This window comes from Saimiri boliviensis, chromosome 12 (genome assembly GCF_048565385.1).
Source record: "Saimiri boliviensis isolate mSaiBol1 chromosome 12, mSaiBol1.pri, whole genome shotgun sequence".
Classification (NCBI taxonomy): domain Eukaryota; kingdom Metazoa; phylum Chordata; class Mammalia; order Primates; family Cebidae; genus Saimiri; species Saimiri boliviensis.
The window spans coordinates 52585701-52609170 of NC_133460.1; the positions used below are offsets into that span (position 1 = coordinate 52585701).

At 41.8% G+C, this 23470-nt stretch overlaps 1 protein-coding gene across 5 annotated transcripts in view; it reads right to left on the reverse strand.

Moving 5' to 3' along the window:
- ANXA7 (annexin A7) overlaps window positions 1–23470 on the reverse strand; it is a 41058-nt gene that overhangs the window by 7262 nt on the left and 10326 nt on the right. Inside the window, exons 2-10 of one of the 5 annotated variants that reach the window (XM_039478031.2) lie at window positions 19836–19890; window positions 16291–16495; window positions 14865–14966; window positions 14226–14290; window positions 13756–13821; window positions 7436–7538; window positions 6825–6919; window positions 1962–2075; window positions 1562–1732 (exon numbers count right to left, since the gene is read on the reverse strand). In XM_039478031.2, the coding sequence (XP_039333965.1) occupies window positions 1562–1732; window positions 1962–2075; window positions 6825–6919; window positions 7436–7538; window positions 13756–13821; window positions 14226–14290; window positions 14865–14966; window positions 16291–16495; window positions 19836–19889 (975 nt within the window). In that variant the 5' untranslated portion in view covers window position 19890. Of the gene's footprint in view, window positions 1–1561; window positions 1733–1961; window positions 2076–6824; window positions 6920–7435; window positions 7539–13755; window positions 13822–14225; window positions 14291–14864; window positions 14976–16290; window positions 16496–19835; window positions 19891–23470 lie in introns of all 5 variants that reach the window. The other 4 variants (XM_039478036.2, XM_039478032.2, XM_039478034.2 and 1 more) reach the window with 4 other exon arrangements.

The following is a 23470-nucleotide window of genomic DNA, read 5'->3' on the forward strand; positions in this document are numbered from 1 at the left end:
ACATACTTTCCTAGGAAGTTACTCATCTACTCATACTATGAAAAAGGTAGGGCTGGGTCTTGAACTCTGCACAAAGAGACTCAGCACCTCGTGTAAAACTTTAACAATTTTTTAGCATTAAGTGTTTCTGTTTTCCTTATTCTTGTTTGTTTGTTTTTTTTTTAATCCTAACCTACTTCCCTGTTCTGTTACTCTATTACAGGTAAATTCAATTTCCTTCAATACATTTACTTTGCTTTCTTATTACCATATCCACTCACTGTTATACACTATCCTTTCCACACCTACCTCCCTTGGCTTTTAAGATAGAATTTCTTGTTGCCCAGGCTGGAGTGTAATGGCACAATCTCAGCTCACTGCAACCTCTGCCTCCCGAGTTCAAGCAATTATCCTGCATCAGCCTCCTAAGTGGCTGGAATTACAGGCACATGCCACCACTCCTGGCTAATTTTTGTATTCAGTAGAAATGGAGTCTCACCATGTTGGTCAGGCTGGTCTCACCCTCCTGACCTCAGGTGATCCACCTACCTCAGCCTCCCAAAGTGCTGGAATTACAGGCATAAACAACCAGGCCTGGCCCCTCCCTTGGCTCTTAAGGGCCCCTCCTCTCCTTTAGACCCCTCCAGATGGTCCAATTTTGTGCACTAGCACAATAGCCGGTAACCCTTGATATTGAATCAGCATGCTAGTCATTTACACCATCTCTTTCAAATACACATTCATCATCTCATTCCGTGTTTCCTTTTTTCTTTTTTTTTTTTTTGAGGATAGGGTCTTCCTCTGTTGCCCAGGCTGGAATGCACTGGTGCAATCATACTTCACTGCAGCCTCAATCTCCTGGGCTCAAGTGATCCTCCCACTCAGCTTCCTGAATAGTTGGCACTACAGGTATCCACCACCATGCTCAACCAATTAAAAAATAATTTTTTTGTAGAGATGGTTTCTTGCTCTGGTGCCCAGGCTGGCCTCAATCTCCTGGCCTCAAGCGATCTTCCTGCCTTGGCCTCCAAAAGTGCTAGAATCACAGTTGTGAGCCACTATGTCTGGCCTTAAGTGTGTTTCTAATGCCATTCCAAATACTCTATTTGGAGTATTTTCTGTCAATTCTCCAGCACATCTGGGGAATCAAAATAAGGAAGGTGCTAATCACAGTTATTAATGGGAACCCTAATACATTTTTCTGCATTTCTGGCTGTCCTCACTTCCTATAGCACCTCTATGGCAGTCCTGCACATCTGCACTTGATGGTGCAGCATAATGGACAGTGATAAGCTCAAATGTACAGTTTCATTCTCATCCCAACCATAGAGCCTCAAATTGGTTTCTGATTCCATACAACCTTAGAGGTTAAATCTCTAATTCCTTACAAAAGCCAGATTTACAGGAATAAATCCCAATAGTAACTACAAAGAAATCAGTACACTGGTTTCTGTGTTGTCCCTCTTAAAGACAGCAATATTGCAAGGTGGCCAAATATTAAAAGGAATAAAGAATGCTCACTGGCAAAAGGCTTTTAAAGTATGTTCCCTCTATAATGCACAAGCACTCATACTATACTCACCTGGCACATGGACACAAGTAAGCGTTCAAAATGTCCTGATGTATCTGACCTAATGTCCTTTTCAAGGTCTCGTCCAAATTCTGACTGATAACATCTGACAATTTCTTGGATTTCCTGATTTGTTCTCGTGCACAAAATTTCAATCAATACACGTTCCTGAGTTCCTGCTCCCTACGTAAAATGAACGGAGGATTATACAAAAATAAAATGAAATTTCTGCAAGTAATTAAACCTTACTGCTTCATTATTTCTTTGTTCTCTAGAACTAAAAAACTATACATTCAGATGATGTGAAATAATGTATCGGTTTAATTATCACTGTAAATTCAAAAATGCTATAATTTGTAGGGTTTTACATATGAAATAGGACAAAATACTCACAATAAATAACATACAGTACCTGCATCGCTTTCCGTAAGCTCCAGGCATCGTAATACGTAGGAGGCATGAATAAGGCCAGGATCAGTTCTTCCATATTTCCACTTAACTCTGATTTGAGATCTTTGATTAAATCCTATTTAATTATAAAAACAAGCTAAGTATATGTGTTCTCCAAATTTGTCACTTAAAGCTTTAAGTAAAATACAAAAAAAGAAATGGAATTGCTTTATAAAAACCCAAATTTCAAATCTGAATGTTATATACTAAGAAATAAGTAAATAAATTTAAGTTTATTACAGATACACACTTCTTACACTCAAGCAGATCTATTTTATTCATTCTATCAATAAACATTTAATAAATTCTTATTCCACGCAACCAGGTTAAAAAAAAAAAAAAGCAAGGGATATCTGAAATAAATAATAATTCAAACTAACACAATGATAAACAGATATTTATTTAGTACAAAGAACTGTTCTTGGTTCTATGAGGAAGTAAAACAATTATGATCTTCTTATTTGTTTTTGTTGTTTTGAGACAGAGTCTCGCTCTGTCACCTCTGTCACCCTGAAGTGCACTAGCACAATGATCTCAGCTCACTGTAACCTCCACCTGCTGGGTTCAAGCAATTCTCCTGCCTCAGCCTCCTTAGCAGCTGGGACTACAGGCCCGGCTAATTTTTGTATTTTCAATAGAGACGGAGTTTCACCATGTTCGTCAGGCTGGTCTTGAATGCCTGACCTCAAGTGATCCACCCACCTCGACCTCCCAAAGTGTGGGATTACAGTACAGGTGTGAGCCACTGTACCTGGCTGATCTTGTTCTTATTTAGAAAGATACACATCTAAAAAAAAAAAGTAAGGTAACCTGTACTCTAGCACTGGATAAGCAGCATAGAAATAAGTAACAGAGAAAGTTGAAACAGCAAAAGTTCAAAGTCAGCTGGAGAGTTCAGAGAATACAAAAATTAGCAGGCAAAGAAGAAGGAGAAAGGTATTTCAGGTAAGAAAGAACACCACCAAGAAACAGAGAAGGGGTTTCCAGCCTTGACTCTTTGTTATGATCATCTTCGGAGCTTTAAAAAAACAAAAACAAACAAACAAACAAACAAAAACACTGATGTTCAGGGCTAAGATTCAGGATTTTGATTCTGTGTTTTTAAGTTCCAAGGGAGATTACGATGTTCAATTAAGGCTGAGAATCACTGTAGAGAGGCAAGAATGAGCAAAGTTTGTTCAATGGAAAAATAAGACATCTGGTTTTGTTACAGAGGAAGGTTTTCATAATAGATGAGGAAAACAAATTTGTAACGAAATCTTGGATAATTATATTGAATGCCAAGCTAAAGAATGTGGACTTGATTCTGTTTGCTGGGAGGAACCACTGGAAACTTTTCATGCAAGAAAATGGCACTGATGTAGCAACAACATTTAGAATGGATGACGGTGACAAAGAAGCTCTAGATGAAAACATTTAGGCTACTGGAATATTTAGTTAAGGGATAATAATGTCTTGGTAGCAATGGAAATGAGAAGGAAACAAAGTAGACAAAAGAAACATTTTAAAGGGCCATTTTGGCCAGGTGCAGAGGCTCATGTCTGTAATCCTGGCACTTTAGGAGGCCAATGTGGGCTGATAATGAGGTCAAGAGATCTTGACCATCTTGGCCAACATGGTAAAACCCCGACAAAAATACAAAAATTAGCTGGGCGTGGTGGTGCATGCCTGTAGTCCCAGCTACTCGGGAGGCTGAAGCAGGAGAATCGCTTGAACCCAGGAGGTGAAGGTTGCAGCCAAGATCATGCCACTGCACTCCAGCCTGGTGACAGAGTAAGACTCCGTCTCATAAAAAAAAAAAAAAAAAAAAAAAAAAAGCCATTTTACAGATTAGATCAATAAAAACCAGTAAATAACCAACTGCTAGAACAAAGCATACACAATACTCCCCAACTGATAAAGAAAAACATGGAATCAAAGATGACTCTATAAAAGAATAGTATTTTAACTAATAGGAAGTTAAGAGAAGAGGTGGCTAAGCATGGAAATTAGACTGTTAAATTCTAGAGCAATATACAAGAAAACTCAAGACAGCATTGTACAGACTAGATAAAAAAATTCATAACATCGAAAATAACGGCTGGGCACGGTGGCTCAAGCCTGTAATCCCAGCACTTTGGGAGGCCGAGGCGGGTGGATCACGAGGTCGAGAGATCGAGACCATCCTGGTCAACATGTGAAACACCGTCTCTACTAAAAAAAAAAAATACAAAAAAACTAGCTGGGCGTGGTGGCGCATGCCTGTAATCCCAGCTACTCAGGAGGCTGAGGCAGGAGAATTGCCTGAGCCCAGGAGGCAGAGGTTGCGGTGAGCCGAGATCGCGCCATTGCACTCCAGCCTGGGTAACAAGAGCGAAACTCCGTCTCAAAAAAAAAAAAAAAAAAGTTAGCTGGGCATGGTGGCACGTGCCTGTAATCCCAGCTACTCAGGAGGCTGAGGCAGGAGAATTGCCTGAACCCAGGAGGCGGAGGTCGCGGTGAGCCGAGATCGCGCCACTACACCCCAGCCTGGGTAACAAGAGCGAAACTCCAACTCAAAAAAAAAAAAAGAAAAAGAAAAAGAAAATATCTTTGTGAGAGAAGTGAGTCTGATGTTGAACCTTAAGGAAACCTAGGGTTTGTGTTACATAATCAGTCACTGGGCTGAGCAGACAGGGAAAGGCAGAGTAGAATAATCAAGATGGAACCAATCAGTGGACCACTACCCCATTCTGAGAAACATACACTGGATGCAGAGGACATTAGGACATTTTTAGGATTCCTATCTAAATGGCAAAGCAGGCAGGGCATGGGCTCATGCCTGTCATCTCAGTACTTTGGGAGGCAGATCATATGAGGCCAGGAGTTTGAGACCATACTGGTCAACATGGTGAAATCCCAAGTCTATGAAAAACACAAAAATTAGCTGGGTGTGGTGACACACACCTGTAATTCCAGCTACTCCAAAGGCTGAGGCACAAAAATTGCTTTTACCTGGGAGGCAGAGGCTGCAGTGAGCAGAGATTGTGCCACTCCAGTCTTTTGAGACTCTGTCTCAAAAAAAGTAAAAAAAAAAAAAAAAAAAATGCAAAGCAGTGCTATCCACTTTTTCCCATTATATCTGAGGAACAATGGCATTTTTAAGCCATAGATTCTTGTTGAATTTAGAAACTGATCATCCATTTAATAAATAGTAAGTGGCTACTTGTCATTATACACTCCGTACTATAATATAAAGGTAACTATGACCATGGTTTGTCCTATGGGAACTCAGTTTTTGGGGGTGGGCAGTGAAATTAGTAGTAACAGAGGTTTTACAAGTGCTGTGGGACTACGGTATTAGGAAGCAGCTAAATTCTGTCCAGACTAATGAAAGAAATTTCACAGAGTAGCTGATATTTAAGCCAAATTTTAAAAAAGTTTGCCATGACAAAAAGAAGAAAAGGTATTCAAGGCCAGGAGAATGGCACGTACACAGCAGAGAAGTATAAAAGATCATAGCGTATACAGAGAACAATGGCAAGCAGTTATGTATTATTTTTTTGAGACAGAGTCTCGTTCTGTCACCTAGGCTACAGTGCAGTGGTATGATCACAGTTCACTGCAGCCTGACTTCCTGGGCTCAAGCAATCTTCCCCCCTCAACCTCCCAAACAGCTATGACTACAGACACATGCCATGACGCCCAGCTAAGAGAATTTGTTGTCATTGTTGTTGGAAATGAAGTGTCTCCTATGTTGCCCAGGCTGGTCTCAAATTCCTGGCGTCAAGAAATTCTCTCTCCTTGGCCTCCCAAAGTGCTGGGATTACAGGCGTAAGCCACCATGCCCAGCCCACATAATTTTTAATATGGAACACGTTTAGAGAAAGGAAGGGAAGCAAAAGATGATATCCAAGACCAAGAATAAATAAGGGTTATGTAATAAGCCTTGAATCCCACTGTGTAAGAGGCAGAAGATTGGCCGGGCGCAGTGGCTCAAGCCTGTAATCCCAGCACTTTGGGAGGCCGAGGTGGGCGGATCACGAGGTCAAGAGATCGAGACCATACTGGCCAATATGGTGAAACCCCGTCTCTACTGAAAATACAAAAATTAGCTGGGTGTGGTGGCATGCACCTGTAGTACCAGCTACTCGGGAGGCTGAGGCAGGAGAATTGCTTGAACCCAGGATGCGGAGGTTGCAGTGAGCGAAGATTGTGCCACTGCACTCCAGCCTGGCGACAGAGTGAGACTGTGTCTCAAAAAAAAAAAAAAGAGGCAGAAGATTGAGAGCCATCCTCTTCACCATGATTGTGGTCATGATCTATTTTCTACTGAACATCTATCACATATGTGACCAGTGTAAGGTATGACTGTGAAATCAAGGACTACTCTAGAATGAAAAAGCCTTTTAAGAGAAATAGGCCAGGCACAGTGGCTCAGGCCTGTAATCCCAGCACTTTGGGAGGCCGAAGTGGGCAGATCACTTGAAGTCAGGAGTTCAAGACCAGCCTTGCCAACATGGTGAAACCCCGTCTCTACTAAAATACAATTAGCTGAGCACGGTGTGTGCACCTGTAGTCCCAGCTACTAGTGAGGCTGAGGTGAAGGAATCGCTTGAACTCAGGAAGCAAAGGTTGCAGTGAGCCGAGATTGTGCCACTGCAGTCCAGCCTGGACACTGCAGCAAAACTTTATCTAAAAAAAAATAAGAGAGAAATAAATAGGGAATACAGTACTCTTGAGGTCTCTAAAGTCAGTTGTCCCTCCTTTGCACCACAGGTACTAATCAAAAGATTGTATCCAATCTGACATGAATGCAGTCTACTGGCCACTGCTGGTGCTCACTCCAGGAAAGAAAAAAACATACCTTGCCATATGAGGTCTTAAATGCTGCTTTAATTTTTTGCCTCTGATCATTGGAACGGTTGGCCACCACATCCACAATTGCCTGTTCGTCTGTCCCTGGAATAACCACACATGTTTAAGTAAGGACAAAGTATGTGCTAGGTGCTCCCTGAGGTCATCTCTCTCTTTTTTCTTTCTGAGATGGAGTTTGTCACCCAGACTGGAGTGCAATGGTACAATTTTAGCTCACTGCAACCTCCACCTCCCAGGTTCAAGTAATTCTCCTTACTCAGCTTTCCATGAAGCTGGGATTACAGGCATGTACCACCAAGCCCAGCTTTTTTTTTTTTTTTTATAGAAGAGATGAGGTTTCACCATAGTGGCCAGGGTGGTCTTGAAGTCAGGTGATCCACTCACCTTGGCCTCCCAAAGTGCTGGGACTACAGGTGTGAACCACCACACCTAGCCTGAGGTCATCTCTTAGAATGTTTACAAGGCACTAGTCACCAGATTAAATTCAGGTATGTGCACCCAGGCTGACACATACACTTGGTTTATGATATAAGGTTTCTTTTTACTTTAGAATTGATCACTTTACCTTATTTAAAAAAGACACAAATTTGTTTTCCTTACCAAAACCCTTCATTGCCTTACGGAGAATTTCTGCATCTCTCATAGCATCGAAGTTGGCGGCTGGTCGGATAGTTCCTTGAGTGCCCTGAATCATTGTGGTAGGCTGAGAATAAAAGGCATAAAATCCAAGTCAGCATTTCCAGTAAGTTTCTAATGAGGAAATGTTATGAAGTAAGGCCAATATTTGGGTTTTAGGGCAAGGATATGAGCATTTTATTAACAGGGCTTATTCTGGAACAGACAGGAAAGACCTATACGCCTTCAGGACAGATTTTTCTCCTGCCAACAGATAGCCAGACACCAAATTTCCAGGAGAAAAGATGGCCAAACTTGTGAAATTAAAGTCCCAATTTTCTTATGGTTTCCTTTTCAGTAGAATAGTAAGAAAAAAAAGAGATTGATCCCTTAATAGTTTAAATCAAACAATGTTTGATTTAAAAACAGAAGAATATAAAATGGCTTTAGTGAAGTAGAACATAAGTGCCCAGTGAGATTTCAAACCAGCAATATAATTTTAGTATTATCTCTTAATTTCTCATATGGACCCTGATTATTATACATGAAATAAATCTATGAAAATTTCAAAATCGCCATTTGGCAAATACTATGGTAGTACTATTTCAGGCAAGAATCACCAATGGGTGCTAAAATTGGGTGGCAAAAGTATAAAGAAACAGGATATTTACATAGTTTATAACATTACAGCAGAGAAACACTGCAGGCACCACCTTAAACAAGTGATCAAAATTAATTATCACCAGTAGCGGAATAAGCCAACAAAAAGTGCCTCCTGATATAATGCTCTGGGGGCACAAAATCATTGATGTGGTATTCTTGCCAAAAAGGCATGACCTGGATTTAACCATGAGGAAATATGAGACAAACCCAAATTAAGATGTATTTTACAAAATAATTGACAGTGTTCCTCAAAAGCATCAAGAGGATGAACAACAAAGACTCAGGAATTGCCGGGAGCGGTGGCTCAAGCCTGTAATCCCAGCACTTTGGGAGGCCGAGGCGGGTGGATCACGAGGTCGAGAGATCGAGACCATCCTGGTCAACAAGGTGAAACCCCGTCTCTACTAAAAATACAAAAAGTTAGCTGGGCATGGTGGTGCGTGCCTGTAATCCCAGCTACTCAGGAGGCTGAGGCAGGAGAATTGCCTGGGCCCAGGAGGCGGAGGTTGCGGTGAGCCGAGATCGCGCCATTGCACTCCAGCCTGGGTAACAAGAGTGAAACTCCGTCTCAAAAAAGACTCAGGAACTATTTCGGATTAAAGGAAACTTAAGAGACATGTCAATAAATATAGCATCGCATTCTGGACTTGACCCTGAATCAGAAAAAGGACATTACTCAGACAACTGGTGAAACTGAAATAAGGTCCATAGGTTGAGTAACAGTACTATATCAATGTTCTTTCCTGATTTTCATCGTTGTATTGTATTTATGTAGGAAGTTAACATTTGGAGAATCTGAGTAAAATGTATATATGAGTTATTTGTACTATTTTGCAAGTCTAAAATTATGTCAAAATTAAAAGATAAAACTTTAAAATACAAAGCTATGAAATAATTCAATAGCTTTCATCTATTTTTTATTTTTTAGAGATAAGGTCTTACTCTATTGTTCAGGCTAGAGTACAGTGGCACAAACATAGCTCACTGTAACCCTGAATTCCTGAGCTCAAGCAATCCTCCTGCCTGAGCCTCCTGAGTAACTAGCACTACAGGCACGTGCTACCACACCAAGCTAATTTTTTTACTTTTGTAGAGACGAGGGTCTTGCTAATGTTGCGCTATGTTGCTATGTTGAGGCCTGGCCTCAAGTGATCCCCCTGCCATGGCCTCCCAAAGTGCTAGAATTACAGGTATGTGCCCAGCCTGGAATAATTCAAGAATTTTCTTAGGGTATTCAAGTCAGGGCATAAGAAAGATAGGATGAAGACGATACTGCATTACTTTTTCAAAAAAAATTTAACACATTTCTTATATGTCTGAATATTGACCTAAAATAAACATGACTGTTGTAAAATAAGTGTTTTCACTGCAGAAAACACACACACATTTTATTTAATCCAATACCTCCAAAATATTATCATTTAAACATGCAATCAATACCATTTCAAAATGTAAGATGATTCAATTGCTTTTTAGACAACTGAAACTGTATTTGAAGTTATACACATTGACTATAGCAGTATGCCAGCACTTGTGGGGGCAAAGCAACTGAGGAGACGAGAACAAGACCATCTTGCAGCAGCTTTTCAAGATAACACTTTTATGGGTCAATAACTCCTCCCACTCATGTGTATTTTTATTCCAACATTTTCTTCTAACAGTAAGCCTTAGCATCCATCCTCTACTAGTTTCTAAGCTAGGGCTCTAAGCAGAGAACTAACAAATATTCCTATAGTGGTTTAAAAAAAAAAATCCCTAAAATTATTCTATTTGTAGCAAATATTCAAGAACAAAAAAAAAATTTGTAAGGCTTCACGTCTCCAGAAACTAAGTTTCCTTTGATGTAACCACTGTCACTAAAATCCTAAATAGGACAGAAGCTATTGTTTCTAATACAATGGACTAGATAAACTAACCCTCGTGGTGTACTGTTTGATGATTCTTATTTTCTGTCATTCTCTTTTGCAAAAAAAAAAAAATAGATTTCATATTTCATCTGTAGTGTAAAATTTTTTTGATGTATTTATTCTCTGTTGAAAGTCTAAGTTTGAAGTAAATTTTCATGAATATTATCATCTTCCAGGCATTCAACTGAATTCAAAGAAATCAGGATCTGTGTTCTTGAGGTTAAAACTCTAAGGAGATTTCTCAGCGCAATCTGCTCACAGAAGTTCTGACCTTTGATATTCCTCTTTGATGCCCATTTGATTCCAACCTTCTTGCTGAAAAACTATCATAGGGCTGGGCACAGTGGCTCATAACTGCAATCTCAGCACTTTGAGAAGCTGAAGCAGTAGGATCGCTTGAGCCCAGGAGTCCGAGACCAGTCTGGGCAACAAAGCAAAATGTTCGTCTCTATAAAAAATTTTTTAAAGATTAGGTGGGCGCCGGGCATGGTGGCTCAAGCCTGTAATCCCAGCACTTTGGGAGGCCGAGGCGGGTGGATCACAAGGTCGAGAGATCGAGACCATCCTGGTCAACATGGTGAAACCTCATCTCTACTAAAAATACAAAAAATTAGCTGGGCATGGTGGCGTGTGCCTATAATCCCAGCTACTCAGGAGGCTGAGGCAGGAGAATTGCCTGAACCCAGGAGGCGGAGGTTGCGGTGAGCCGAGATCGCGCCATTGCACTCCAGCCTGGGTAACAAGAGCGAAACTCCGTCTCAAAAAAAAAAGAGAAAAAAAAAAAATTAGGTGGGCATGGTGCTGTAGTTCCAGTTACTCTGGAGGCTGAGGCAGGTGGATCGCTTGAGCCAAGGAGTTCGAGACCAGCCTGGGCAACACAGCAAAACCTTCGTGTCTGCAACAAATAAAAAAAATTAGACGGCACATGACGCTATAGTCCCAGTTACTCAGGAGGCAGAGGCAGGAGAATCACTTGAATTTTAAGGTTGCAGTGAGCTTTGATCACGCTACTGTACTCTAGCCTGACTCAAGCAGGAGAGTGAGATCCTGTCTCAAAAATAAACGAACGCCAGGCGCAGTGGCTCACGCCTGTAATCCCAACACTTTGGGAGGCCGAGGCGGGTGGATCACAAGGTCATGAGATCGAGACCATCCTGGTCAACATGGTGAAACCCCGTCTCTACTAAAAATACAAAAAATTAGCTGGGCACAGTGGCACGTACCTGTAATCCCAGCTACTCAGGAGGCTGGGGCAGGAGAATTGCCTGAACCCAGGAGGCGGAGGTTGCAGTGAGCCAAGATCGCGCCATTGCACTCCAGCCTGGGTAACAAGAGCAAAACTCCGTCTCAAAAAATAAATAAATAAATAAATAAACAAACAAAACAACAAAATTATCACAGAATTAGAGAACTGGATCAATCAAGTGGGGTAAACTGGCCCAACTACCTATCTAAAACAAAATTTTTTTTTTGAGAAGGTGTTTTGCTCTTGTTGCCCAGGCTGGAGTGCAATGGCATGATCTCAGCTCATTGCAACCTTCATCTCCCGGGTTCAAGCAATTATCCTACCTCAGCCTCGTAAGTAGTTGGGACTACAGGCGTGTGCCACCATGCCCAGCTAATTTTTTGTAATTTTAATAGAGACAAAGTTTCAACGTGATAGCCAGGATGGTCTCGATCTCTTGACCTCCACACCCAGCCAGACAAATTTTTTTTTACATCTTCCCTGATACACACAGACACATCCATACTTACATCAACCAAAATCTTCCCAAGGACTTTCAATGACAAGGAGCTCACCTCTCACAGGGTAGCTTATTTCGCTTCCATATAAAAGCTCTTCCAAGAGCTACCAATCTGCATTCTATTAACTTCTACCTATTGGTTTTAGTTCCAGCTTAAGGTGGTAATTGTTACATAAAGTAAGTTGCATACATACATGTGCTTTACTTTTACTGTTCTATGCTTAAAAATCATTCATATTGGAAGGGTGTGGTGGCTCACATCTGTAATCCCAGCACTTTGGGAGGCCAAGGCAGGCAAATCATGAGGTCAAGAGATCGAGACCATCCTTGTCAACACAGTGAAACCTTGTCTCTACTAAAATACAAAAATTAGCTGGGTGTGGTGGCACATGCCTGTAGTCCCAGCTACTCAGGAGGCTGAGGCAGGAGAATTGCTTGGACCTGGGAGGCAGAGGTTGCAGTGAGCTGAGATCATGCCACTGCATTCCAGCCTGGAGCCTGGCAACAGAGCAAGGCTCTGTCTCAAAAAAAAAAAAAAAAAAAAATCATTCACACTCAGTCATAAAATGATTTCTCTAAAACTATATGCATGCTTAAACTAAAATTCAAATTTCCACAACAAAAATGATTAACTACAGGTTTATAGTACGATTGGTAAACAACTTCAACAATGAAAAATAGGACTGAGGCCGGGTGCGGTAGCTCACGCCTGTAATCCCAGCATTCTGGGAGGCTGAGATGGGTGGATCACGAGGTCAAGAGATCAACATCATCCTGGTTAACATGGTGAAACCCTGTCTCTACTAAAAATACAAAAAATTAGCTGGGCATGGTGGCGCGTGCCTGTAATCCCAGCTACTCAGGAGGCTGAGGCAGGAGAATTGCCTGAACCCAGGAGGCAGAGGTTGCGGTGAGCGGAGATTGCGCCATTGCACTCCAGCCTGGGTAACAAGAGCGAAACTCCGTCTCAAAAAAAAAAAAAATAGGACTGAAAGCAACTTACTACGTGCTTTGGAAGAATATCATTTACTGTATTAGCAAAGCAGCTCTGTATAAGAGAAATCACTGGTCTAGAAGGCAGAAGATGTAGACTAGAATCTTCTCAGCTTTGTCCTTCACTAGTTGTGTGGCCTTAGACAAGTTTCTCAACTTCTCTGGAGCTAACATGCCTCAAATCAGGAAAGTGAGCCAGAAAAGATCACTAAGGTGTTTCTCTTCTAATACTATAATACTTGTCCTACCCCAGCCTAAAACAAACTTGAAATGCTAGATATTCATGAATATCCAGTATAGAAATCAATAAAAAAAAATTGAGGTAAGAGTAAGCATAGAAGTATACTGCTTATTATGTTCCTAGTAACTTGCGTAGGCTATAAAAAAAATTAACAAGGCTCTAATGCCAAAAATAGATTGTGAAGCAGGAAAAAAAAAAAAACAAGGCAATTTAAGAATAAAATTTAAGATTAAAATAAGAAGAGAGGCCAGGCACAGTGGCTCACGCCTATAATCCCAGCACTTTGGGAGGCTGAGGTGGGTGGATCACCTGAGGTCAGGTGTTTGAGATTGGCCTGGCCAACATGGTGAAACCACATCTCTACTAAAAACACAAAAAAATTTCCAGGCATGGTAGCAGGTGCCTGTAATCCCAGCTACTCACTTGAACCCAGGAGGTGGAGGTTGCAGTGAGCCGAGGTCATGCCACTGCACTCCAGCCTGGGTGACAAGAGCTAAACTCCATCTCAAAAAAAATGAAGAAGCCATAGGACCAAGATTGGATATATGGGAAACTGCAGCTACTGAGAAAATTCACTCAACAGACTTAACTGGCTACCATGTCTAAAGCCCTACCAATCATTACAGGAACATAAAGATCAAACAGACAGCTGAGCCCTTTAGGATGTAGTGAGAGCAAAAGTACATGAGAATCAGAAACAAAGGCTATACATATAAAGGACCTAGTGATTAGTGAACATTAGAAAACCTTACTCACTTCACTGCTATAATCCAAAGAAACAGGAGAGAAAACAGGATAGGAAGGAAAAGATTCTGTACTGATCTGAAAAAAGAGTGAAAAGTTATAAGGTAAAAATGGGAAACAAAACCACCCTACATAAATCACTGTCAGAAATACTAAAACCAGCCACCCAAATTTATAGGTATAACTGCTGGTAAGGGCAGGAAGAAGATAAAGATCTGAAACCAAGAGCCCAGGTGCATCTTTAGGATAAAGTTATGAGAATCATGACCTATGAGAAGAACCTATGCTTGTCTTCTCAAAGTCATCGGGACACAAGTAAAGCAGATAGACCAAAGAAAGTATGGAGTCTATCACAATCAAAGATTAAAGTCTTCCATTACTATAATGGACCATTTCCTCTGATTCACAGAAACCTTAGCAAAGGAACGGTTCCTTCTTTACCTAGCTACCTAGACTGAGCTTAAAAGGTAGGAACAAAATACCTGACTAGGGTAAGTAGGCTGTCCTCCAGGATACTGAGAAGGCATCTGTCCTCCAGGAAAGCCACCTGTATGTTTAAAAAATAATAATATAGCAACAGGTCTTATAAGTTTTAATTTTTCAAAACAGCATTGATGACTATGAATATGGAAACATACAAGAACATTCACATTATGATATTCATGAGGATAATTTTAAAAAATATTATACTTACTGAATCTAAAACCAACTTTGGTCAAAAAAACCTTTTTAATATTCCATGTTCTACATAAGATCCTCACAAATAATACTTTTTCACACTTGAGCCAGATTAAATTCTGATTCCATCTGGAATGGTTGTCAGAATATAGTTCTGGAGGTGGTTTCACTTGTGGTACAGGAGTGGGCAGAGAAGTTCCTGAAAGCTTCCTTTTTGGCTTTGGGATAGATTGTTTTAATAGAAAAAGTGTGACCTTATCTCTATTTTACCGATTAAACTTTTCCATCAATTTAATATATTTCATAAAACCATTTTATTTAAAATTATAGAAATATATAAACATTTATTACAGATTATCTCAAATATAAACTAAGTTTTCTCAATGGCAATTTAACATTCAAAAAATGATGATATTGTTTTTCTCTGGATAGCTGGTACATACCAGGTAGTGGGACCTGTGCTGGACCACCTCCATAAGACTGTGAAGGTGGCTGTGGATAGCCAGAAAAGCCTGCTCCACCTGGTGGGACTCCAAATCCGTGGCCTGGAGGAACTAAAGAATAGGTCAATAAACTATATTACAGTTCTCATGATTGCAGGAAAAACTTTAGAAAAATGTTTATTGTTAATAGTGGAAAAAATATGCTATTAATGTTATAATAGCAGTCCCTTTTTATCTAGATTAAAAACGTCAATGTCTCCAGTAAAAAAAAAAAAAAATTTGTAAAATTTTACTTTATTTTTTTTATTTTTTTTATTTTAAAGAGACTGTCTCACTCTGTTACCTAGGCTGGAGTGCAGTGGCACAATCTGGCTCATTGCAACTTTGAATGCCTCAGCTCAAGCAACCCACCCACCTCAGCCTGCCATAGCTAGGACTACAGGCATGTGCTATGATGGCCAGCAATTTTTTTTTTTTTTTTTTTTTTTTTTTTTTGAGAAAGAGTCTCACTCTGTCACCCAGGCTGGAGAGCAGTGGCGCAATCTTAGCTCACTGCAACCTCTACCTACCAGGTTTAAGTGATTTTCCCGTCTCAGCCTCACAGGCACGCACCATCACATCCAGCTAATTTTTCTATTTTTAGTACAGACAGGGTTTCACCATGTTGGCCAGGCTGGTCTTGAACACCTGACTTCAAGTGATCTACCCACCTTGGCCTCCAAAAGTACTGGGATTACAGGCATGAGCCACCACACCCAGCCAAAATTTTACTTTATTAATCTTCCTTACTAACTTAAAATACAAAAGTGCTAATATTTTTTTTGGTGGAGCAGTGGGAGGTTACCTTTGGTTAAAGCTGACCTAAAAGTCACAGTCTTGCTAAGTGAAATGTCTTAAGACTACAAACAAGCGGCAGGTGGATCACAAGGTCAAGAGATCGAGACCATCTTGGTCAACAAGGTGAAACCCCGTCTCTACTAAAAATACAAAAAATTAGCTGGGCATGGTGATACGTGCCTGTAATCCCAGCTACTCAGGAGGCTGAGGCAGGAGAAGTGCCTGAACCCAGGAGGCGGAGGTTGCGGTGAGCCGAGATCGTGCCATTGCACTCCAGCCTGGGTAACAAGAGAGAAACTCCGTCTCAAAAAAAAGACTACAAACAAGCAAAGTGTTACAAACTGGTCCTTTAATGTCATAAAATTTATTCTAAGTCCCTTCATAATTGAATTTTTGAAACTGCTCCCAGCTTTCATGTCCCCTGAGAATCTTCATCCCTCCATCTTGCCAGCTAGGTCCTTACTATCTAAGGTTACTAAGACTGACTCTGACCTCATACAAAATAAGCAGGAATAAAGAGGATAAAGGGAGAAGGAAGAAGTGCTACAGCAATCCCAAATCATTACTAATTCCACAATCCATAACTCACCTCCGGGATAGGATGGAGCTCCCCCTGGCTGTGGGGCACCAGGATAGCCTCCAGGGGCTGGATAACCTCCAGGCGCAGGGTAGCCTCCAGCTCCTGGATAGCTACCACTTGGCACTTGTGGGTAGGCACCTCCCCCCATTGGAGGAAAGCCACTAGGATAAGGATACTGACCAGAAGGGGGAAAAGATGACTCCTGACCTGCAGGCTGAAAAATCAGAATAATTTTTAAACAAAAGTGATCACAGAGAAACATGACCCATCTAAAAATAAGGAACAAACAGAGGTTACTATTAAGGTCTAGCTCATTCTTTTACTTTTTAAAAGTCCCATTAAAAATCCTGGTATCTGGCCGGGCGCGGTGGCTCAAGCCTGTAATCCCAGCACTTTGGGAGGCCGAGGCGGGTGGATCACGAGGTCGAGAGATCGAGACCATCCTGGTCAACAAGGTGAAACCCCGTCTCTACTAAAAATACAAAAAAAAAGTTAGCTGGGCATGGTGGTGCGTGCCTGTAATCCCAGCTACTTAGGAGGCTGAGGCAGGAGAATTGCCTGAGCCCAGGAGGCGGAGGTTGCGGTGAGCCGAGATCGCACCATTGCACTCCAGCCTGGGTAACGAGAGTGAAACTCCGTCTCAAAAAAAAAAAAAAAAAAAAAAAAAAAAAAATCCTGGTATCTTTTTTTTTGAGACAGAATCTCACTCTGTCCTCCAGGCTAGAGTGCACTGGCATGATCTCAGCTCACTGCAGCCTCCACTTCCTGGGTTCAAGCGATTTTCCTGCCTTAGCCTCTTGAGTAGCTGGATATACAGGACTGAACCACCATGTCCAGCTAATTTTTGTATTTTTAGTAGAGATGGGTTTCACCATGTCGGCCAGGATGGTCTCATCTCCTGACCTAGTGATCCGCCCGCCTCGGCCTCCCAAAGTGCTAGGATTACAGGCATGAGCCACTGCGCCCAGCTGAAATCCTGGTATCTTATACTAGTTTATCAGTATACCAGTTTGTAAGGACACTTGTTTGTCAGAATTATCTACTTGAGTCGGGCAAGAGGGGTCTGCTTCTCTATTTGGGAGTCAAAACGGGGTTCTTTACAAACCTCAAGGTTTCAAGAAAAACAAACAAAACTTAGTTCCTTCATTTTCCCAGTATCTACAAATATGAGAAAGATCCTCCTTTCTACCCTAAAGAGAGGAATCTGAGGCTCTCTTGCAACACATCTGGATCTGTTACATAATATTTAAAAATAAAAAAGATAACCTGTATATTACATCACACACAGACTGTGACATTTTGGACCTTCATAGTTCAAAGCAGACAGTATGCAGAGTGGAAGAGATTGTTATATGTTCACCGAACTCTTTCTCCCCAGGCCACAAAGCTGTAGAGACTACATTTCTCAGAGCCCCTTGCAGTTAGGTTGGACTATGTGAATGAGTATCAGTGAATGAATGCAGACAGAAGTGATGTATACTACTTCCTAAACTTGTCCCCTGAAAACCTCTGCCCAGTCCTCCATGCTCTCTCTCTTCCTTCATTTGCCACCTTAAGCAGAGGATCCAGTAGAGGACTCCAAAGTGCTAGAGAATAAGGAAGGAGCCTGGGAACCCAAAACATTACATGAAACAAAGCTTCATCCCACCCACCCGCTAGCCACCATTGACTTATAGGAAACTGAAGAAAAAAATACATTTTTTTCATTGTGAAGTCACTGAAATTTGGGAGTTGTCTGTTTTAGCAACAAGCCTACACTGACTGAAATGGTTCCTAGAGCCCGGTTTAATATACCGAGACTTGGGCACATAACCATAATTCTCATCTCTCCTATGATAAATTCACCAGAGCTATATAATCACTATGCATAAGGATACACTTATTATCATAAACTTGTATAAACCCCTCTTCCAATTCTCCCAGGGTTCGATAGCGGACCCACAGTTATGAGTATAAAACTGAAATGCGGGCTGGGAATGGTGGCTCACATCTGTAATCCTATCACTTTGGGACCGCCAAGGCAGGCAGATCGTGAGGTCAGAAGATCAAGACCATCCTGGCCAACGTGGTGAAACCCCATCTCTACTAAAAATACAAAAATTAGCTGGGACTGGTGGCACATCCCTGTAATCCCAGCTATTCAGGAGGCTGAGGCAGGAGAATTGCTTGAATCCAGGAGGCAGAGGCTGCAGTGAGCCAATATCGCACCACTGCATTCCAGCCTGGTGACAGAGCAAGACTCCATCTCAAAAAAAATAAAAAATAAAAAAACTGAAATGCACCCAGGTGCAGTGGCTCACACTTGTAATCCCAGCATTTTGGGAGGCCTAAATGCACAGATCATTTGAGGTCAGGAGTTTGAGACCAGCCTGGCCAACATGGTGAAACCCCCATCTCTACTAAAACTGCAAAAATAAGCCGGGTATGGTGGCAGGCGCCTATAATCCCAGCTGCTCAGGAGGCTGAGGCAGGAGAATCACTTGAACCCAGGAGGCAGACGCTGCAGTGAGCTGAAATCATGCCACTGCACTCCAGCCTGGATGTAGTGCAAGACTTTATCTCAAAAAAAGAAAATAATAATTAAAAAAAAAAAAAGGCCGGGCGCAGTGGCTCAAGCCTGTAATCCCAGCACTTTGGGAGGCCGAGGCGGGTGGATCACGAGGTCAAGAGATCGAGACCATCCTGGTCAACATGTGAAACCCCGTCTCTACTAAAAATAGAAAAAATTAGCTGGGCATGGTGGCGCGTGCCTGTAATCCTACCTACTCAGGAGGCTGAGGCAGGAGAATTGCCTGAACCCAGGAGGCGGAGGTTGCGGTGAGACGAGATCGCGCCATTGCACTCCAGCCTGGGTAATAAGAGCAAAACTCCGTCTCAAAAAACAAACAAACAAACAAAAAACCTAAAATGCACAATTCTTACTTATGGCTCAGCTCTTAGTCCTCACAGTAGTATAGCTATCAACAAGGTGAAACTTAGTAGCACATTTATAAAATGTACTCCAAGTCTCAGAACTATAAATTCACTGCAATTTACCTCTGGGTTAAGCCACACCCTTAAATATTTTGAACATTCTAACATAAAGGTTAAGACGCAGTGATACTATGACTCAAGGGTATTAAAAAAAAAAAAAAAAAAAAAGAACCAGTGATTCAAGGGACGGATTTAGCTTATATCCATGTTTTATTGGGTCATAGAGCAGTTAACATTTTTTAAAGCTAACTCCTAAATTTTGAAACTTAGGGCAATTTCACATAGAACCCAAGTTTCTGACTTTACTTGAAGGGCTAAATTATCTAGCAACACTGAGTGTGCCTCCCTCTATGGCTACATAGGGATAGTGCTAAGCACCTGCCAACTTTCCACAGATGAAGCAACATCTTTCTAGTCCCCCACACAACTGCCTTCACTCACTTGTTCTACTCAGTACCTCTGAGCATTTGAGTTTATGACCCTTGCTCTAGCATATCTATAAGATCTGACATGGTCCAGTCCCAAACAACACCTGTTTTAAGGATGTGAAATATTTTAGTATTTTAAGTGGTAATACTTACAGGATATCCAGGGAAAGGTGGGTAGCCTGTTGGGGGATAGCCTGGGTATGACATTCTGTAACAACAATAAAAAAAATTCTCTGTAATTTTTAAGATGGAGTTTTTTGTTTTTGTTTTTGAGATGGAGTTTCGCTCTTGTTACCCAGGCTGGAGTGCAATGGCGTGATCTCGGCTCACCGCAACCTCCGCCTCCTGGGTTCAAGCAATTCTCCTGCCTCAGCCTCCTGAGTAGCTGGGATTACAGGCACGTGCCACCATGCCCAGCTAATTTTTTGTATTTTTAGTAGAGACGGGGTTTCACCATGTTGACCAGGATGGTCTCAATCTCTCGATCTCGTGATCCACCCACCTCAGCCTCTCAAAGTGCTGGGATTACAGGCTTGAGCCACCGCGCCCAGCCTAAAATGGAGTTTTGCTCTTGTTGCCCGGGTTGGAGTACAATGGCATGATCTTGGCTCACAGCAACCTCTACCTCCCAGGTTCAAGCGATTCTCCTGCCTCAGCTTCTCAAGTAGCTGGGATTACATGCATGTGCCACCACGCCCAGCTAACTTTGTATTTTTAGTAGAAATGGGGTTTCTCCATGTTGGTCAGGCTGGTCTCAAACTCCCAACCTCAGGTGATCCGCTCACCTCCCTCCCAAAGTGCTGGGATTACAGGCATAGGCGACCGCACCCGGCCTGTACTTTCTTATCATAGTTAAGGCCTTTGAAAACATACAGATACACACATACACACACACATACACACATATACACACACACGGTTTTATGTAAAATATTTCTTTTTCAAAAGAGGCTGCAATAAAATGTGGATATTAGGGATATAAGCAAAGCTTATTAAATGCTTCTTTATTTCATCATTCATACCAATGGAATCAGTATAGCCTAGTAAAGGTTCCAACTTTGTCATGCCATACAATATTTGTCATATCTCAATTCTACCAGTACTATTATTTATGCACTATTTTTCTTTTTTTTATTTTTTTGAGACAGAGTCTTGCCCTATTGCCCAGGCTGGAGTGCAGTGGCGCAATCTCGGCTCACTGCAACCTCTGCCTCTCAAGTCTAAGTGATTCTCCTGCCTCAGCCTCCTGAGTAGCTGGGATTACAGGTATTTGCCACCACGCCCGGCTAATTTTTTGCATTTTTAGTAGAGACAGAGTTTCACCATGTTGGCCAGGCTGGTCTTGAACTCCTGACCTCAGGTGATCCACCCACCTCGGCCTTCCAAAGTGCTGGGATTACAAGCATGAGTCACCATGCCTGGCCAACCTGTTTTTCTTTAAGCCAATTTTTTTACTTACTTTTATTTTAAAAGTATACTTACTATCAGCACACTTTTAAATAGAAAACTCCTCAAATTAGCTGGCCATGGTGGTGTGCACCTGTAGTCTCAGTTATTTGGAAGCCTGAGCAGGAGAGTCGCTTGAGCCCAAGACTTCAAGGCGGCAGTCAGCTAGGATCGCACCACTACACTCCAGCCTGGGCAACAGAGTGAGACCTCATCTCTCTTTAAAAAAAAAAAAAGGCCGGGCACGGTGGTTCACATCTGTAATCCCAGCACTTTGGGAGGCCGAGGCAGGTGGATTACCTGAGGTCAGGAGTTCGAGACCAGTCTGACCAAGAAGGTGAAACCCTGTCTCTACTAAAAATACAAAAATTAGCTGGGTGTGGTGACAGGTGCCTGTAGTCCCAGCTACTGGGGAGGCTGAGACACAAGAATTGCTTGAACCCAGGAGCTCAAGGTTGCACTGAACCAAGACTGCATAACTGCACTCCAGCCTGGGCAACAGAGTGGGACTCCATCTCAAAAAAACAAACAAAAAACCTACATAGTACTTCAGCGTGTGTGGATGTATCATGGCTTATTTAATGGCAGACATCTGAGTTGTTTCTAGTCTTTTAACCATTACAAACAGTTCTGCTATGAACAGCCATGTACAGGTATCTCTCTGTATATTTTGCCAATATTATCTTTGGGGTACATTCCTAGAAATAGCATTGTTGAGACAAGGAGTAAAGGTGAATGTGATACTGCCAATTCCCCTCTACAGGGGTTGTACCAATTTGCATTTTCACCAGCCCTGCCAACAGAATTTGTCATCTAACATCCTGGATTTCTAGTGTGAATATGGGCAAATTACTTAGGTTCTCAAAGGACGTTACTTAGCCTTTTTAAGCCTTCATTTCTTCATCTATAAAATGGAACATGAACGTACCTACTTAAGGATGTTGTTGTAAGAATTAAGTAAAAGAACATAGGCAGCCGGGCGTGGTGGCTCACGCCCAGCACTTTGGGAAGCAAGGTGGTGGATCACGAGGTCAGGAGTTCAAGACCAGCCTGGCCAGTATGATGAAATCCTGTCTCTATTAAAAATACAAAAAATTAGCTGGGCGTGGTGGCAGGCACCTGTAATCCCAGCTACTCGGGAGACTGAAGCAGGAGAATCACTTCAACCCAGGAAGCAGAGATTGCAGTGAGCCGAGATTGCATCACCGCACTCCTGACTGGGCACTGGAGCAATCCTTCTCAAAAAACAAAAAAAAAAACTCCTTCTCAAAAAACAAACAAACAAAAAACTGCAGTCTGTACCAGAGTTTGAAAGTTATGTTCTTCATTTCCATTTGGAAAAGTAAACAACCTGCACATCAAGTGATGTTAAGATATTATATTACGCCGGGCGCGGTGGCTCAAGCCTGTAATCCCAGCACTTTGGGAGGCCGAGGCGGGTGGATCACGAGGTCGAGAGATCGAGACCATCCTGGTCAACATGGTGAAACCCCGTCTCTACTAAAAGTGCAAAAAATTAGCTGGGCATGGTGGCACGTGCCTATAATCCCAGCTACTCAGGAGGCTGAGGCAGGAGAATTGCCTGAGCCCAGGAGGCGGAGGTTGCGGTGAGCCGAGATCGTGCCATTGCACTCCAGCCTGGGTAACAAGGGCGAAACTCCGTCTCAAAAAAAAAAAAAAAAAAAAGATATTATATTACTATTTTTTTAGATGTGATAATGGTATTTTGATTTTCAAGTATTCTGATCTTTTAGAGATATACACTAAATATTTACAGACAAAATGATATGATGTCAGATACTTGTGTCAAAATAATATGCAGGAATATTAGATAAAGTGCAGGAATTTAGACATAACAAATAGTCAGGAGTTGATAATTATTCACACTGGGTGATGAGTACATGGGGATTCATTATTCTCCTGTCCATTTTTGAAAAGACAGCTCATGGAGCTAATGAATGGAGCTAATGTGGTTAAAAACAAATATCCCTACATATGTCTTTTGCATCTGAAGAAAACACTATTAACCTAAAGCAAATGCAAATAAACAGGGAAAAAAACCAAACATTCAAAAGAATAAATACCCTCTTAGGCTGATCAAATAAAATAGGGCCAGACACAGTAGCTCATGCCTGTAATACCAGCACTTTGGGAGGCCGACGCAAGTTGATCACTTGAGGTTAGAGACCAAGCTGGCAAACATGGTGAAATCCTGTCTCTATTAAGAATACAAAAATTAGCCAGTTGTAGTGGTGGTCATCTGCAATCCCAGCTACTTGGGAGGCTAAGGCAGAATAGCTTAAACCCGGAACACGGAGGTTGCAGTGAGCCAAGATTACACC